The following is a 19,460-nucleotide window of genomic DNA, read 5'->3' as shown; positions in this document are numbered from 1 at the left end:
GTGGAAGAAATAGCCTTTCACAGGGAAAATCATTCAAATTAGTAGTCAAGGGCCAAATTGTCAGCCATAAAAATATTAGAATAAGTAATATTTATAAATACTGAGCCATATATATATGTATGTATATATATACATACATTTATATCTATATCTATATCTATATCTATATAGAGAGAGATGATAGATAGATGATAGATAGATAGATAGACAGACAGATAGATAGATAGATAGATAGATAGATAGATAGATAGATAGATAAATAGATAGATAGGCAGTACTATGCAGCCTGCCTTGTAGGACTTTGTTGGTTTTAAAATGACAAGGTTTCTTTATTTCACTGCCTATCTAAGTTTAATCTCTAGGTTTGTATATGTAAATATTTAATTCCTCCATCTCATCCTGCATCAGTTTAGTTCTGGAATTACTCTCAAACTACACCTTGATTTTACACATTATTTTAAAACATCCATACTAAATAATCATACAGACTTCATTTAGTTCAGAACACAGCTGGTTATAAAAATGTTGAGTGTACATTTTCAGTGTATAATTTTCAGAAGTATGTAAATTCAACAAGAAATAAAACATTAAAGTTACTATAAAATATAGGACAAAAATATGTAAAAATATTAATAAACATTTCTTAAAACATTATTATAAACACAAAGTAAAATAATAATTAGATTAAGTTGATATTATAGAAATAATTGAAAAATTAGTTAAGAAAAACATGTTAATATGAGTTATATAAAAATACAAATCTAAAGATATGCTTCAACTAATTTCAGTAACATGTTAGAACAAACAAAAAGAAATTCTTAAATTAAAATCAAAATTAATTTTCTGTGTCACTAGTATAATTTTTGATAAAACAAACCCATCAATTTTAAATAAGTGAGATACATACATGTGATGAAATTGGTTAAAACCAAGTTTTTGTTTTCAGTTTTTGCAGGGCCTCTTTCACATCTTTGTTTCTCATGCTATAAATCAGAGGGTTCAACATAGGAATCACCAGGGTGTAAAACAGTGAGGTCATTTTGTCTTGATCCAGAGAATAAGAAGAACTTGGTCGGAAATACATGAATAACATTGTTCCCTGAAAAATTGCAACTGCAGTTAAATGGGATGTGCAAGTAGAAAAAGCTTTGAACCTCCCCTCAGCAGAATGGATCTTCAGGACTGATAAAATGATATAGCAGTAAGAGACAAGAACTCCTGAGATGGTGCTCAGTTCAATGAATCCAAAAACTGTAAATAATGCCAGTTCATTGACTTGTATGTCAGAGCAGGAGAGCAGGTAAAGTGGAGGTAAATCACAGAAGAAATGGTTGATCTCATTGGACCCACAGAAACACAAGCGGAATGTCAATGTTGTGTGTATCACAGCATCTACAATACCAACTACATAAACCACAGCCAGAAGTTGGTAACACACTTTGCTGGACATATTTACTGCATATAGCAAAGGGTTGCTGATAGCCTTGTACCGATCAAATGCCATCATTGCCAGAAGCATACACTCCACATCGGTAAAGATGCAGAAGATGAAGAACTGAAGAACACAGCCAAGAAAAGTAATTGAATTGCTGCTCTTGGCAACCAGGTCCAATAACATCTTTGGTCCAACTGCAGTGGAATAGCAGACATCAGAGAAAGAGAGGTGACTGAGAAAAAAGTACATTGGGATGTGAAGCTGAGGATTCATTCTGATCAAAATGATCATTCCAAAATTTTCAATAAGAATAATAAGATAAACAATTAGAAAAGTGGTAAATAGAATCATCTTGATCGCAGGATTATCAGTAATTCCCAAGAAAAGAAAATCAGTGACTGAACAGTTTCCAACCTCCATTCTTCTTTGTTTTACTGTTTTCAAATGACTGAAATAATGTCTGATTAGTTATTTTTACTTGTTTGAATATCATTATGCACTACAATAATATTTTTATAGTTGTTTATATTCAAAACCAGCCTAAGATAATTAAAAAAGGAATTCTTAAAAAAGTGTCCAATTTAATTGACCCACATCATGTGTATAACACATACAGTTCAGCAAACCTTTTTATTAATTTTACCATTTATCTATTATTACTATTATTAACTATTCTGATTGAAACAAACTCTAGGTGCAGGTTCAAAAAATGAAACTAGTGCCAGTTTAAGCCACAAGACAATGAATAAAAAGGCATTCTATTTTGCACAAAAATCACATTATTGTCTTAATAAAGAAATAATAATTTTAGAACTATTGCAAATATTATACATTAATTAATAAAAAGTATTCTGAAAATGTTTAGTGTTAAAGTTTTACCCAAAATTCAAATGAGTTTTAAATGTACCCAGCACTTAGTGTCAATGTTTTGTCAGAAATTTTATAATCACATCATAAACTTCATCTAAATGGAAAATATGAATCGCCTAAAAGTAAAATTTCAACATGTAATTGTGCTATGTTGGAAATGAAGGTACCCATGTTCAAAGAGGATTCCATGAAACAAAATGACAGTTACTCTAAAAGAAATACTGAACTCTATGTTCATTCAAAAGTTTAATATACAAATTAAAACTATATCATATTCCTACACTATACAAACATCCACATGCACTTGTGAACACTATGCAACGCCATGAGATTATATACATATATACAAAATAAGAAACAACAGATCAGTATATACAGTGTAAGAGTTTTCAGTAGAATGATGATAGCAGACATAAGGAATGTTTCTGACATATATAGGGTTCAATTTCTTAAATTATTTTATTTACATGTGTATGCTAGAGATTGTCTGTGTTTATGTTTGTGGTTTAGCAATTGGAATATGTTGATGACTGAACACTTATTCCTAGAGTTAAATGTAATATACGATCCATGTGTTCTGATTTAATATACATTAATATTCCTGTTTTAAATATCATCATTGTATTAAATAAATACAATTTAAACTTTTAAATTGATTTTAAAAGAAAAACTACCTATAAATTCTAGCTAAAAGAATAATAGGAAGATCTAATATGGCACTGACAAAAAATGATGTCATGTAAATTCATGCAATTTTAAAAGAAAATATTTTTGTACACTAGGTTAAAAATTAGATTTAACTGGTAGACCTGTTTAAAATTAATTTCCAGGTTATTTAATACTTTTTTGCAATGAAGGTATCTGTATTTTCATGAATTATTTAAATATACTCATTAGGAGACCTACCTGTGATGATTCTATGCTTATCAGTGGTATGTGAATTCATGTAGATGACATTTTATTTTCACACTGTTGAGATTTCAATCTGATAAGACTCTGCCTTCACTCTTTTGTGTTATTCATCAATGTTTAATTAGATTCCAGATTGTGAATTTCCTCCAGAGAATATTGCAACAAGTTTAGAAAAGGTTGATATTTTATTAATTTACATTTGTTAACTAACTTAATTAGCATCATTGTTACACCTATTTTAGGACAAAAGAAATTGAGATGGATAGTGTAATCCCTTGATACAAACACAAAACAGCTTATTTTCCAACCTTTCTTAACTTCTCAATGGTTCCTCCTGGCAGTAAAATTATAATTCATAGAGACAGAATCAATACATATAATTAATGTACTTATAAAAGAAATTTAAAGTAGACTTTTATTGTGTTTGAACAAATGAGCTATGTAATTTTATTCTTTATTCATTACAGAAGCAAGGATGCAGAAAGATTTGAGATACATAAAGGCAGTTACCTCATTAGCTGTGCCTACATAGTCTCTAGTAGTATTCGGTTAGGATAATATTCATAGCTAGCCACTGATAGATATGAAAGAATAAAATACTTTAGAAAAGAGAAGATGAGTACATGAGAGTAACTTAAGTAGACATGAAATTTGTTGCATTCACACATCTATTCCTTTAGCTTCTATTTCAGTTATAAATTCCAATAATTAGTTCCATAAAGACTTTCAAAGTTTGAATCCAGAGATTTAATGGTTTAAACAATGTCAGCTTATGGAATTTGGGGTTGAATTTTTTTTTTTTTTGGTACTTTATTTATTTCACAGTCACTTTGCTTGAAAATAAAGCTCACAGGAAGCTCAAGTTGTTTTTCTTTTTTTTTTCTTTTTTTTTTTATGCTGCAATAAAAGGACATTTACAAGTGTTAAGATTGTATGTAAATTTAAATGTATTTCAAAAATGCCTTGTGTTGTTGATTTAACATTTAGAATTACTCATTCAAAGTAAGAAATGCTAATTACCTTATATTGAGCAACAAAATATTTCTCACTGAAAAAAAAAAAAAACAAAAAAAAAAAAAAAAAACATGTCTACAGTTCAGCCAAATCCATATTGAGTTGGATCTTCATTCTAGTTCAGAGGGCTGAGTTTTTACTATTTATCTATTTATTAGCATGTTTGTTTGTTTTATTGATGATATTATTCGTTTACATTTAAAATCATATTCTGCTTCAAGGTAACCCTTCCAAAACATTCTTTTTCATCCCTGCTCTCCCGTCTCCTCTTTTCTTCTATGAGGATGCTCCTCCACTTACCTCCTGCCTTACCATTCTAGCATTTCCTTTCACTGGAGCATCAAGCCTCCACATGACCAAGTACCTCCCCTCCATTTGATGTCAAATAAAGCATCCTCTGCTACATATGTATCTGGAGACATGTTTCTCTCCATGTATATGTACTCTTTGGTTGGTGTTTGGTCTCTGGGATCTGTGGTTGGTCCCTATATTTGATAACATTCTTCCTCTGAGGTTGCAAGTCTCTTCAGCTCTTTCAGACCTTATAGCATTTCCACTGGGGTCCCTGTGTTCAAACTGATGGATAGGAAAATTGAGTGTGTGTATTTGCATCTGTATTATTAAGGTAGGACATCTCAGGAGAAAGCTATACCAGGCTCTTATCATCAAGTCTTTCTTGTCATCAGCAATAATTGGGGGGGCAGTATAAATTCAGATAGAATGGATCCCTAGGTGAGGCAGTCTCTGGATTGCTTTTCCTTCAAACTTTTTCGATTTTTGTTATTCTCTTTCCTACGGACAGGAACATTTTTTGGTTAACAATTTTGAGATGGGTGGGTAGCCCATCTCAAAAATAGAAGCTGTTCCTATCTATTGGAAGCTGTCGTTTTTCCCATATTTTTAATTGGAAATTATCTGCATTTGAATTTCATATATTGTCCCTATCCCACAATCCTATTCCACTCCCCTTCCCATTGCCTTCATGAAGGTGCTCCCTCATCCAGCCACCCTTTCCCACCTCAACACCTTGGTGTTCCCCTACACTGGGAAAATGAGCCTTTGCTGAACTAAAGGCCTCTTCTCCTACTGATATCATAAAATACTATCCATTGCTGCATAAGTACCTCAGGCCCATGGGTATTTCCTTGCAAACTAATTGACTGGTGTTTTAGTCCCTGGGAGCTGTGGTGGGCTTGCATAGTTCATAATTTTGTTTGTCCCATAGGATGGCAGAGCCTTTCAGCTCCTTCATTATTTTCTTTACCTCTTTCATTAGAGTCCTTGAGTTCAGTCTGATGGTTAGCTGTAAGCATCCTCCCCTGTATCAGTATAGCTCTGGGAGAGTCTCTGATAAGACATCCATAACAGGTTCCTGCCAGTAAGCACTACATGGCATCAGCAATAGGGCTGGGGTTTATTGGGCACATATGGGTTGTATCTTGAAGTGAGGCAATCTTCTCTGGATGATCTTTTTTTCAATCCCTGCTCCTCTATTTGTCCCTTGATTTACTCCCATAAATATTTTGTTCTTCCTTCTAAGAAAGACCAAGGCATCCACTTTCTGGCCTTCCTGCTCTTTGAGCTTCATAAGTTCGATGGTTTCGTTGGGTATTCCAAGCTTTTGGGGGCTAGTATCCACTTATAAGTGAGTACATACTATGAGTGATTTTTTTTTTTTTTTTTTTGTGACTTGGTTACTTCACTCAGGATAATAGCTTCAAGTTCCATCCATTTGCTAGGAATTTCATGAAGTCATTGTTTTGATAGCTGATATATTCATTCTTGTGTTGCAAGACATCTGGGTTCTTTCCAGCTTCTAGCTACTATAAATATGATTTGTAGGAACATAATTGTGCATATGTCCTTGTTAGATGTTGGAGCTTCTTTTGGGTATATGCCTAAAAGTGGTATGGCTGGGTCCTCAGGTAGTAATATGTTAAATTTTCTGACGAACAGCCAGGCTTATTTCCAGAGTGGTTGTACCAGTTTACAGTTCCACCAGCAATTAAGGACTATTCATCTTTTTCCATATCCATGCCAGCATCTGCTGTCACCTGAGATTTTGATCTTAACCATTCTGATTGGTATGAGAAATCTCAGGCTTGCTTTGAGTTGCATTTGCCTAATGACAAGGGATGTTGAGCATTAATTTAGGTGCTTTTTAGCCAATTGATGCTCCTCAGTTGAGAATTTTTTGTTTAGCTCTGAACCCATTTTTTTCTAACATATATTGTCCATGGTCCCATTGGGCTTATATAATAACTTTCCTAAGAAATGAATACTTTTGAACTTCTTTTTTATTGAAAAACTTTATTTTAAGAAACAAAGATAAAAATACAGATTTTAAGAGCATATAAGCAAAAAAGTATCTGAATTCATTTTTGTCAGTACTTGATTTTTTTAAAGGTTTAATACCATGCCTTAAAATAATACTAGTAACAATGAGCATAAAGTACATGTAAAAAAAGATGTAACCTGGAAATACTCAAAGTTTTCTTGGTGTATAAAGTTTAACCATAATGATTTGTCACTCTTTTTTTTTTTTTGCCTTTCTTTTTTTTTTTTTTTTTTTTGGAACTTTATGTACCTTGTAAGTTCTTTTTGGGGTGTTCAGAGCTTTCTAGGCTTAGTATCCAGTAATCAGTGATTGCATATTATTTCTGTTCTTTTGTGACTGTGTAACCTTGCTCAGGATGATATTCCCTAGATGTATCCATTTTCTTAAGAATTTCATAAAGTCATTGCTTCTGATAGCTGAGTAGTACTCCATTGTGTAAATATAGCATAATGTTTGTATCCATTCATCTACTGAAGGACATCTGGTTCTTTCCAGCTTCTGGCTATTATATGTTCTGCTATGAACATTGTGGTGCATATGTCTTTGTTGTATGTTGGAGCTTCTCTGGAGTATAAGCTCAGAAGTAAAAAAACTGGGTCTATAGGTAGTACTATGTACAATTTTCTAAGGAACTGCCAAAGTGATTTGCAGAATGATTGTACTAGTTTACAACCACACCTACAGTGGAGAAGTGTTACTCTTTCTCCACATCCTCAGCAGCATCTGCTGTCATCTGAATTTTTGAACTTAGCCATTCTGACTGGTGTGAGATGGAATCTCAGGAATGTTTTGATTTGCATTTACCTGATGACTAAGGATGTGGAGATGGTCCTTAATTGCTTCTCAGCCATTTGATATTCCTCAATTGAGAACTTATTGTTGAGTTGTGTATACCATTTTTAATAAGGTTATTTGATTCTCTGATGTCTAACTTCTTGAGTTCTTTGTATGCCTTGGATATTAGGCCTCTATCTGATGTGGGGTTGGGAAATATCTTCTCCAAATCCTTTGGTTGTCATTTTGTTGTCTTGACAGTGTCCTTAGCCTTACAGAAACTTTGCAATCTCATTAAGTCTCATTTGTCCATATTTGACCTTAGAGCACAAGCCATTTGTGTTCTGTTGAGGAAATTTTCTCCTATTACTAAGTGTTCTAAGGTTTTACCTACTTTCTCATCTAATAGTTTCAGTGTACCTAGTTTAATGTGAAGATCTTTGATCCACTAGCACTTGAGCTTTGTACAAGAGGATAGGAAAGAGTCTACTTTCATTCTTCTGTCTGCTGTGTGCCAGTTGGACCAACACCATTTGTTGAATAGGCTGTCGTTTTTCCATTGAATGTTTACAGTTTCTTTGTCAAAACTCAGGTGACCATACATGTGAGGGCTCATTTATGGATCTTCTATTCTACTTGATGGATCCAAGTGTCTAACTCTATACCAGCACCATGTAGTTTTTGACACAATTGCCTTGTAATACAACTTGAGGTCAGGGATAATGATTTCTGAAGATGTTTTCTTGTTGTTGAAGATAGATTTCACTATTCTAGCTCTTTTATTATTCCGGATGACATTGTACATTGCTATTTCCTACTCTATGAAGAACTGGGTTGAAATTTTGATGGGGATTGCATTGAGTCTGTAGATTGCTTTTGGTAAGATGGCCATTTTTACAGTGTTGATCCTTCCAATTCAGGAGCATGGGAGATCTTTCTGTTTTCTGATATCTTACATGATTTCCTTCTTCATCAGTTTAAAGTTCTTGTCACACAGGTCCTTCACTTGCTTAGTTAAAGTCAGACCAAGGTATTTCATATTGTTTGTGAATATTGTGAAGGGTATCTTTTCCATAATTTCTTTTTTATAAACAACTTTATTTTACAAAACAAAGATAAATGTACAGATTTTAAATATTTTTGCTTAAAATTATACATTTTTGTCAGTACTGTTTTTTCAGAATTTAAAATAATTTTTACATAAAACTATATGAATATATATATTTTAGTCAGTACTTGATTTTTTTCAAAGGCTTGACAGTATGCATTGAAAACATAATAGTTACAATGAGCGTAACGTACATGCAAAACAAAACGCAACATGGAAAGAGTCAAAGTCTTCTTGTTTTGTAAATATTTTTTTTGTTTTGTTTTCTTTATTTCTAGGACTTCATACAGTCTGTGAGTTGTTTCTGGGGGAGTGCAAGCCTCTGGGATTAGCATCCCAATATCAGTGACTGCATATTATGTCTGTTCTTTTGTGACTGGGTTATCTTACTCAGGATGATATTCTCTAGATGCAGCCATTTTCTTAAGAATTTGGTTAAGTCATTGTTTCTGGGGGCTGAGTAGTATTCCATTGTGTATATGTACCACAATTTTTGTATCCATTCATCTTCTGAAGAACATCTGGGTTCTTTCCAGCTTCTGGCTATTATAAATAGAGCTGCTATGAACATTGTGGTGCATATATCTTTGTTGTGTATTAAAGTGTCTCTGGGGTATATGCCCAGAAGTGGAATAGCTGGGTCTTCAGGTAGTACTATATCCAATTTTCTGAGTTATCGCCAGACTGATTTCTAGAGTGGTTCTAATAGTTTGCAACCCCACCAACAGTGGAGAAGTATTCCTCTTTCTCTGCAGCCTCGACAGCATCTGCTGTCATCTGATTTTTGGATCTTGGCCAATCTGACTGGTGTGAGGTGGAATCTCAGGGTTGTTTTGATTTGCATTTCCCTGATGGCTAAGGATGTCGAGCACTTCCTCAGATGTTTCTCGGCCATTCGGTGTTCCTCAACTGAAAATGATTTGTTTAGCGCTGTACCCCATTTTTTAATAGGGTTATTTGATTCTCTGGTGTCTAGCTTTTTGAGTTCCTTGTACACCTTGGATATTAGGTCTCTATCTGATGTGATGTTGGTAAAGATCTTTTTTGTTGGTTGCCATTTTGTTTTCTTGACAATGTCCTTAGGCTTATAGAAACTTTGCAATCTCATTAAGTCCCATTTGTTAATCTTTGACCTTAGAGCTTGAGCCATTGGTGTTTTGCTCAGGAAATTTTCTCCTGTGCCTATGTGTTCTAAGGTTTTCCCTACTTTCTCATCTAATAGTTTCAGTGTATCTGGTTTAATGTGGAGGTCTTTGATCCACTTACACTTGAGCTTTGTACAAGGACATGTTTGTCCTGTGAGTAGAGGAAGGCTACTGACTTGTTTGAATTGATTTTATATCCAGCCACTTTGCTAAACTTGTTTATCAACTGTAGAAGTTCTCTGGTGGAATTTTTGGGGTTACCTACATACATTATCATGTCATCTCAGTGATGTTTTACTTCTTCCTTTCCAGTTTGTATTCATTTGATTTTTTTTTTTTTTTTTTTTTTTTTTTTTGCTGTCTAATTGCCCTGGCCAGGACTTTCAGTACTATGTTAAATAGGTAGGTGGAGAGTGGGCGGCCTTGTCTAGTCTCTGATTTTAGTGAGATTGCTTCAAGTTTCTCACCATTAAGTTTGATGTTGTCTGCTGGGGAGCTGCATATTGCTTTTATTATGTTTAGGTGTGGGCCTTGGAATCCTGTTCTTTCTAAGATTTTTAACATGAAGTGGTGTTGAATTTTGTCAAATGTTTTCTAAGCATTTAATGAAATGACCGTGTGTTTTGTTTTCTATGAGTTTGTTTATGTGGTGGATTACGTTGATGTATTTCTGTATATTAAACAATCCTTGCATCCAAGGATAAAGCCTCTTTGATCATGGTGAATGTTCATGGGTTGCTCTTGGATTTGGTTTTCAAGGATTTTGTTAAGTATTTTTGCATCAAAGTTCATAAGTGAGATTGTTCTGAAGTTCTCTTTCCTTGTAGGGTCTTTGTGTGGTTGAGGTACAAGGGTTATTGTAGCCTTGAAAAAGGTGTTAAGTAGTGTTACATCTGACTATTCTTAGTTAAATAGTTTGGATAGTATTGGTATTAGGTCATCTATAAATGTCTGATAGAAATCTGCACTGAAACCATTTGGACCTGGGCTTTTGATGGCTTCTTCTATTTCTTTAGGTGTTATGGGATTATTTAGATGTTTTAACAGACCTGATTTAACTTTAGTATTTGGTATCTGTCTAGGAATTCATCCATTTCCTCCAGATTTTTCAACTTTGTTGAGGATAGGCTTTTGTAGTAGGATCTGATATTCTTGAATTTCCTCAGTTTCAGTTGTTATGTTTCTACTTTCCTCTATGTTATGGTAATTTGGATACCCTCTCTCTTTGCCCTCCCGTTGGTATGGCTAAGGTTTTATCAACCTTGTTAAGTTTCTCAAAAAACCAGGTCTTGGTTCTGTTGATTCTTCGAATGGATCTTTTTGTTTCTATTTCATCAATTTCTCCTCTGAGTTTGATTATTTCTTGCCATCTACTTCTCTTGGGTGTATCTACTTCCTTTTGTTCTAGAGCTTTCAATTGTGCTGTCAAATTTCTAGTGTATGTTCTCTCCAGTTTCTCCTTGGAAGCACTCAGAGCTATGAGTTTTCCTCTCAGTACTGATTTCATTGCATCCCATAGGTTTGGGTATGTTGTGTTTACATTTTCATTAAATTCTAGAAAATTCCTAATTTCTTTCTTTATTTCTTATTTGACCATACTTTTGTTTAATAGAGCATTGTTTAGTTTCCATAGGTATATGGGTTTTTTTGTTGTCTTCATTGTTATTAAAAACCAGCCTTAGACCATGGTGATCTGATAGTATACATGGGAGTATCTCAATTTTCTTATATCTATATTATTTGATTTCTAGAGTGTAACTTCTTGAGCTTTTTGTATTTATTGGATACTAGCCTTCTATCCAATGTAAGATTGGTAAAGATTTTTTTTTCTAATCTGTTGGTTGCTTTTTTGTCCTTTTGAAAGTGTTCTTTTCCTTACAGAAGCTTTGCAATTTCATAAGTTCCCATTTGTCAATTCTTGTTTTAGAGCATAGTCTATTGGTTCAGGAATTTTCTCCCTGTGCTAATCTGTTCTAAGATTTTTCTGTCTTTCTGTTCTATTATTTTCACTGTACTTGATTTTTGTAGATGTCTTTGATCCACTTGATTTGAAAGGAGATAAGAAAGGATCAATTTGCATTCTTCTGCATGCTGACTGCCAGTTCAACCAGCACCATTTGTTGAACAGGCTGTTCTTTTTCTATTGAATATTTTTAGCTCCTTTGAACAAAGATCAAATGACCATATGTGTGTGAGTTCATTTCTGGGTCTTCGATTCTATTCCATTTATTTACTTTCCTGTTTCTGTACCAATACTATGCAATTTTTTATTATGATTGACCCGTAATACAGCTTGCAGTCAGGAATGGCGATTTCCTCAGAAGTTTGTCGTTTATTTCAGCTAAAGTCATCTCTTCTGTGTTCTGGGAGCCTCTCACTTTCCTGGAATCTAGAAGGTTCTTTTGGCTGCCACTAGTTCCCCAGCACCCACAGTTACATAGTTCTATTTGATTCTGACCCTCTGTGCTACTCTCCTGTTCCTTCCAATACCTGCATCTGCCTTCCTTTTTTTTTTCCTTTCCCTCTCATTTCCCTTTCAGCACTGTCTCTCTTCTACCTCTTCTGATTATTTTGTTCTTCATTCCATGTAGGATTGAAGCACCCATACTTTGGTCTTCCTTCTTCTTAAGCTCCACATGGTTAGTATCATACCTATGCTGAGGTTTTGTGCTAACATCCATTTATCAGTGAGTATACTGTTTTGGTTTTTTTGTGTCTGTGTTACCACATTAAGGATGATATTTTGAAGAAATTGAAGAAGGCCTCTGAAAATGAAGAGATATTTTATGATCATGGATTAGCAGAATTAACATAGTAAAAATGGAGCTGGAGCTGTCTTACCAAAAGTAATCTACAACATTCCAACTCAGTTCTTCACAGAGCTAGAAAGACTAATTCCCAAATTCATCTGAAATAGCAAAAAAAAAAAAAAAAAAAAAAAAAAAAAAAAAAAAAAAAAGAGGATAGCAGAAACCATTTTCAACAACTAGAGAATTTCTGAGGGATTCACCATCCCTGACTTCAAGCTGTACTGCATGGTGATAGTGATAAAAAAAAAAAAAAAAAAAAAAAGACAAAAGCAAATAAACAAAGACCTGCATGTTGATCAATTAAATAGAAATATATACCCAGAAATGAACCCAAACACCTATGTTCACTTGATTTTGACAATGGAACCAAAAACATCCAGGGGAAAAAGTAAAAGTTTACAACATATGGTGCTGGTTTAACTCACAGTTAGTAGGTAGAAGAATGTAAATTGATCTTTTCCTAACTCCTTGTACAAAAGTCAAGTCCCAGTAGACAAAAGAGTTCCACACAAAACCAGATACACTGAAACGAATAGAAGAGAAAGCAAGGAAAAGCCTTGAACATATCAGGACTGAGGGTTTATGACGTAAAGAGTCGAAAAGCCAGGAGGATGCCCAATTATGTTTTATGAGGGAAAGCCTCAATTTCTAATATCTCCATTTATGAATTAATCATCTCAAAAGGATTTCAGCTATTAATCATATCATATTGAGAGTTATAATTTCAAAATATTAGCAAGCCAACCATCGTCATACTGTATATTCCATCTTGAAAAATACTAATGGATAGTTGCTAAAATATTGCAGAGGTACAAACACATACAGGTTTTACCTAAAGAAAAAAATTCTTCCTGCTTACTTTCTTTTTGTTGTTTTGTTGTTCATGTTCTAAACTGAAAATAAAAAGCACTTCTCAGGATTTTTAATTAATTAATTAATTAATTAATTAATTTACATCCTAAATTATGGGGTTGGAGGAAGACTTTATTTTTATAGTGAAATGTTAGAAATCATGTTTTAAACTGTCTTATAGAAAGTCTGAAACTGTTCATGACATTTACATTATCCAATCTGTACGAAATTAAGAATGTTTGTGCCTTTGAACTTTCAAATAAAATGAGTCTTTTCCCAAAATAGTATTTAAACTATCGGAAAATTTAAATAACTATGAAAAGTAATGTAGTAATAAATTGTATTTTCTTACAGGCAAATTAATACCTTTTTAGTGTGTATTCAATTCCTCAGTATTTAGTAGATTCATATTTTTTTATACGAAATTCACCTGTATTTTTGTCTGTATGCATGTTTCATAGAATGTCCTCAACAAATGGATGGAACTAGAAAATATCATTCTGAGTGAGGTAAGCTGGTCACAAAAGAAAACATATGGTATGTACTCACTTATAAGCAGATACTAGCCCCCAAAAACTTGGAATACAAAGGAAATAATTTATGGACCATATGAAGCTCAAAAAGATGGAAGGTCAGAATGTGGATGCCTCAGTCCTTCTTAGGAAAGAGAACAAAATGCTCACAGGAGGAAATACAGAGGCAAATAGAGAAGGAACTAAATAAAGATCATCCAGAGACTGCCTTACCTGAGGATCTATCTCATATGCAGCCATCAACCCCTATCACTACTGCTGATGACAAGAAGTGGTTACTTGCAAGAGCCTGATATAGATGCCTCCTTGTCATACTGATACAGATGACAATTCATGCAGCTAACCATCAGAATGAGCATGGATACCCCAATGGACTAGCTAGATAAAGGACTGAAGGAGCTGAAAGTCTTCAACCACATGGGAAAAACAACAATATCAACCAACTAACTCCCCTACCCCATATGTAGCAGAAGATGTACATTGCATATGTAGCAGAGGATGGCAATGTCCGTCATCAATGAGAGGAGGTTCCTTTGGTCCAATGAAGGCACATTTTCTAAATGTAGAGTAATATTACAGAGCTTAGGTGGGGGTGGGTGCCTGGGAGTGGGAGCATCTTCATGGAAGCAAAGAGAAGGTGGATGGGAGTGAGGAAAAGGGGGATAACATTGGAAATGCAAATATAGAGAATACCCAATGAAAATAATAAAAATATTTAAAAATTAAAGGTCCTCAATTAATTTAGCAATATCCAATATACACTAAATATATTATCTAATATCTAATGTTACTTTTTTCACATTCTTTATCTAAAATAAACTCTTAGAAATTGAATTTCAGGAATAAAATACTTAGACCTATAATAAATTTAATATGGCATTTTGGTGACATTTACCTAAGAAAATAATAACATTACTTAAGACCTCAAGGGGCAAAGAAGAAGAATCTATAACCAGTGATGTATGTACAGAGAAAAGAAAGAGAAATCTTCCTTAAAGAAGTGATACATAGTTAGTGAGGTAGATGTCAATCACATATAAGAAAGTATTCACAACTGGTGAAGGGAAGTTCCATCACAGGGAGAGAATGTTTGCAAGATCATAATAGAAGTTCCAAGTACAATTTATACAGACTACTAAACAAGCACTCAAGAGCTTTTGTAAATGGAACATTAATCTCCCTTTTTCATGTTAAAAGTTACTAAATAATAAGATGAAGCTATTTGCATTAAATTTTTTCTGCTTCCAAAAATTTGGTCATACAGATATTATATGAAATACACTTATTTATTTTTAATCTACATGGACAAATTTATTCTCACACATGACTAGATATCCACGAACACTTACACTGAAAGAGTCATGGGTTGTAGAGTAGTTTTTCCATCATACATGTAAAACTGTGTGGTTTCTCAATGTCATAGAACTGTTTTCCTCAGTCTCTCCTGAGTTATCAACCCTTTGTGTGTTCACATCTGCATTTATAATTTTACTTTTCAATAAATACTACATTTCTTCTACACAGTGAATTTCAGTACTTTGGATCAGTGGTTTTCACCCAGTGGGTCAGAACCCTTTTGGAAAGCCACTGTTTCCAAAAATATTATATTATAATACATAATAGTAGAAAAATTACAGTTATAAAGCAGCAACAAAGACAATTTTATTGTTGTGGCCACTACAAAATTAGAATATTAATTAAAGTGTTCAGCATTAGAAGGCTGAGATCCACTTCCCTAGATGACGTTCTATAACTTAATCATAAAAGGATCGTTTTGACATATACTATAAAATGTTTAAGTTCAGGTGAAGTTTGTTACATCCACAAGAATACAAATCTACAAGGAAGGATATTTGAATATATCTTAAACCATGAGTCAAATAATTGGCAAAGGTAAATTAGTAAACAATCCTTATACAGCATATCAAATTTACATGCCATTAGGATTTTCTAGGAAAAAAAAAAAACATTAAAAAAAGTGGACATGTACATGTCATATAATTTGTTAGAACTACATTTTTATTTTCAATTTATTCAGAGCTTCTTTCACATCCTTGTTTCTCAAGCTATAAATCAGTGGGTTCAGCATTGGAATTACAAGAGTGTAAAACAGTGAAGTCATTTTATCTTGATCCAGAGAATAGGAAGAACTTGGTCGAAAATACATAAAAAGCATAGTACCCTGAAAAATGGCAACTGTGGTGAGATGGGAGGTGCAGGTGGAGAAAGCTTTGAACCGCCCCTCTGCAGAACGGATCTTCAGGACTGATAAAATAATGTAACAATAAGAGACCAGAACTCCTGAGATGGTGCTTAGCTCAATGAAACCAAAAACAGTAAATAATGCCAGTTCATTCACTTGTATGTCAGAGCAGGAGAGAAGGTAAAGTGGAGGTAAATCACAAAAGAAGTGGTTGATCTCATTAGAACCACAAAAACATAAACGAAATGCCAAGGTTGTATGTATCAAACCATCAGTTGTTGCCACCAGGTAAACTCCAGCCATAAGCATGGAACACACCATGCTGGACATGTTTGCTGTGTAGAGCAAGGGGTTGCTGATGGCCTGATATCTATCAAAGGCCATCACTGCTAGCAGTAGACACTCAGAATCCGCAAAGACACAGAATATCAAAAACTGTAGAGCACAACCAACAAACGGAATTGATTTCTCTGCAGCATTGAGATCTACCAGCATCTTGGGTCCAATTGCTGTAGAATAGCAAAAGTCACAGAAAGAGAGGTGGCTGAGAAAAAAGTACATGGGTGTGTGGAGCTGCGTGTCCATGTGGATTAAAATGATAATTCCAATATTGGCAATAAGAGTAATGAGGTAAACAAGTAAGAATATGATGAACAGGACCACTTTTTTGCTGGGGTTATTAGTGATTCCTAAGAAAATGAATTCATCCACAGAACAGTTTCCCTTATCCATTCTTCTTTCTTCTTATGTAAATTTTAAAAGGTATTTTCAAAAGTAGGTAGGTGCATACTTAGTTATTTCTAAAGAAAGAAGAAAATAATTTATTGTGTAGATTTTCTCTCAAATATCTCCTCAGTTTCATTACTCTGTAAGTCAGTCTTGACAATATTGATCATAATAGAGCATATTTAATAGTGTGAGGGTTCAGTTGTTATGATGAATGACATCTATGTACCATTGTGAAAAATGTAACTACTTGTATTTTTAACATTTTGATGTCCCTACTAATTTTTGAAACATATTTCTGACTTATTGAATTCTTATTCAATGTTTAGTGTATGCAGATTAAATAGCAATCATAGGAATATTAAGCTATACTAAAAAGATTAGATCTTTTCATATTTAGAAATATTCACCTGAATAAAATATTAGTTATAAGTATTCAGATTCTCCAAATTCATGACTGATTTGAGAAACATTTATCAGGTCAAAAAGCAATGGAATTCAATATGAAAGGTTGTTGATATATAAAATCATTATATTCTGATGCTATGTGGCCTATAGAATGTACAAAGAAAACAAATCAGATCAGACTATTGTTTATTTTTACAGGTCTGTTTTTTCTCCAAAATATAGTATAGAGACAAACCATTAAAAATTGGGCACCCAGAGATTTAATTTTTTAACTTTAATTTAAAGAAAAACAGATAAATGTACAGGTTTTTTAAAGTATTTTTGCATAAAAGTATATGAACATATTTTTGTCAGTACTTAATATTTTTAAAGGTTTTATAGTATGCATTGAAATCTTATGAGTTAGAATGAAGATATAGTACATGCAAAACAAAACATAACATGGAAATAGTCAAAGTTTTCTTGGTGTGTAAAGATTTAATTTAAAACAAAATTTGTAAATCTATTGCTTAACACTAATATTTGCCTTGTGCCAAGTTTTTAAATCAAAAGTTGTATTGTGAATTTGAAAAGAAAATAAGGAAATATGCATTTTAAGATATGCATGCTTGTCCTTTAATATATGAGGTCTTTGCATTAATAGAATCCACTAAAATATGTGTAATGTGAAATAGGAATGAATATATGTGGAAAACTCTTTTTATTGATTTCATTCAGTAAGTGTTATCTATGGCTTACATAGTGTTTATATAAAATCTAATTATTACATGCTATTTTTTTATCTTGTTAACAAGAAATCATCAGCAGAAGACACCAACAAAGCCTTCAATTAATGCTTATAAGTCCATTATGGTCAAACTTTCAAGGGTTCTTTATGAATCTATATTAAAATGAATTGAGTAAAATTTTATTTGGGAAATTAAAATATTTATATTCAAAGACTCCTACTTTGAGAACAAATTATTTAATACTTCCTGATACATCAATATAAACATAGAGAAAATGATTCATTAAAAAGCTCTTATTGTTTTTCAAAGAAGATCAATATTTTCTATCTTGCATTTTTAAATGTTGAAACTCAAGAACATACCTGAAGTAAATAGTTTAATTTTACATAAATGCCTGGCAGCTGGTGTTTTTTCAAGCAGTTAAAATTTGGAATTTATATATCTGAAGCTACTTCCCTAAGGCTTTGGTGTTCTCAAAACATTTAGTTAATTACATTTATGGTTCATTATTTTCCCAAGCGAATTATGAACATCATCGGCAAAGCTTGAGCTTAAGTTCTGATGACAGTCTGTTTCAGAATGCAAAGTAAAAATTAATTTTATATTATAATATATAATTGCTATGAACATAATATACACTATAAAAGACCTACTCATTTCACTGAGTTAACTTTATATCCACTAAATCTACAGATGTTGTTAATCAGCTGCAGGAGTTCTCTGGTAAAATTCTAGAAATAGGTTATATGTATACAACCATATAATCTGCAAATACTGTTACATTGACTTCTTTCTTTTCAATTTGTATCCCTTTAATATACACTTGTTGTCCAATTGCTCCAGCTAGAACTTTGAGTACTATATTGAATAGATATAATAGAAAAAGAGTTGGCAGCCTTGATTTACCTTTGATTTTAATAGAATTGATTAAAGTGTCTCTTTAATTTGGATTTTTGCTATTGGTTTTCTGTATATTGTTTTTATAATGTTTAAGTAGGTTTCTTGCATCCCTGATCTCTCCAAGAACTTTTAACATGAAAGCATGTCAGATTTTGTTGAAAGCTTTTCAATATCTAACTAGATGACATATGATTTTTATATTTTAGCTTGTTATATTGATTAATTTTCATATATTGTACCATCCCTGCAAACCTGCAAACAAGCCTGATCATGTTTTTGATGTTTCCTTTGATTGGTTTTCAAGAAATTTTTAGTAGCTTTTTTTATTTCAAATTACTTCTTTATTAAAATATTTGACTTCTTAAGTCCCTCAATGCTACCTCCATGATTGGTCTCCCACCCTATCTTCTTCCTAACCATTATCCATCCAAACTTTTCTCATAGCTCATTGAGTACATAACTGGTAAATCTGCTTGTGCTTGCAGATCTTTTTTTTTAAAAACTTTATCTTAAAAAAACAAAGATAAAAAATTTAAACATTTTTGCATAAATGTATACAAATACAATTGTGTCAGTGCTTGGCTTTTTTTTTCTTTTTTTTAAGGTTTGATACTCTGCATTAAGGTCTTACTAGTTACAATGAGCAAAAAGTACATGTAAAACAGGAGGTAACCCGGAATTAGTCAACGTTTTCTTGGTGTGTA

At 33.0% G+C, this 19,460-nt stretch overlaps 1 protein-coding gene across 1 annotated transcript; it reads right to left on the bottom strand.

Annotated features, from left to right (window-relative positions):
• Positions 1 to 922: 922 nt before the first annotated feature.
• Positions 923 to 16,726, bottom strand: LOC308429242 (olfactory receptor 5T3-like; the record flags this gene model as incomplete). Its single annotated transcript, XM_080927971.1, has 2 exons — positions 923 to 1,895; positions 15,807 to 16,726. The coding sequence occupies 2 exons, from the start codon at positions 16,724 to 16,726 to the stop codon at positions 923 to 925; spliced, it is 1,893 nt and encodes a 630-aa protein (XP_080784097.1).
• Between the last annotated feature and the right edge of the window lie 2,734 nt (positions 16,727 to 19,460).

This window comes from Micromys minutus (genome assembly GCF_963924665.1).
Source record: "Micromys minutus genome assembly, chromosome: 13".
Taxonomy (NCBI): domain Eukaryota; kingdom Metazoa; phylum Chordata; class Mammalia; order Rodentia; family Muridae; genus Micromys; species Micromys minutus.
The sequence above is the reverse complement of the archived record's forward strand: the minus strand, read 5'-3'. Positions and strand labels throughout refer to the sequence as shown.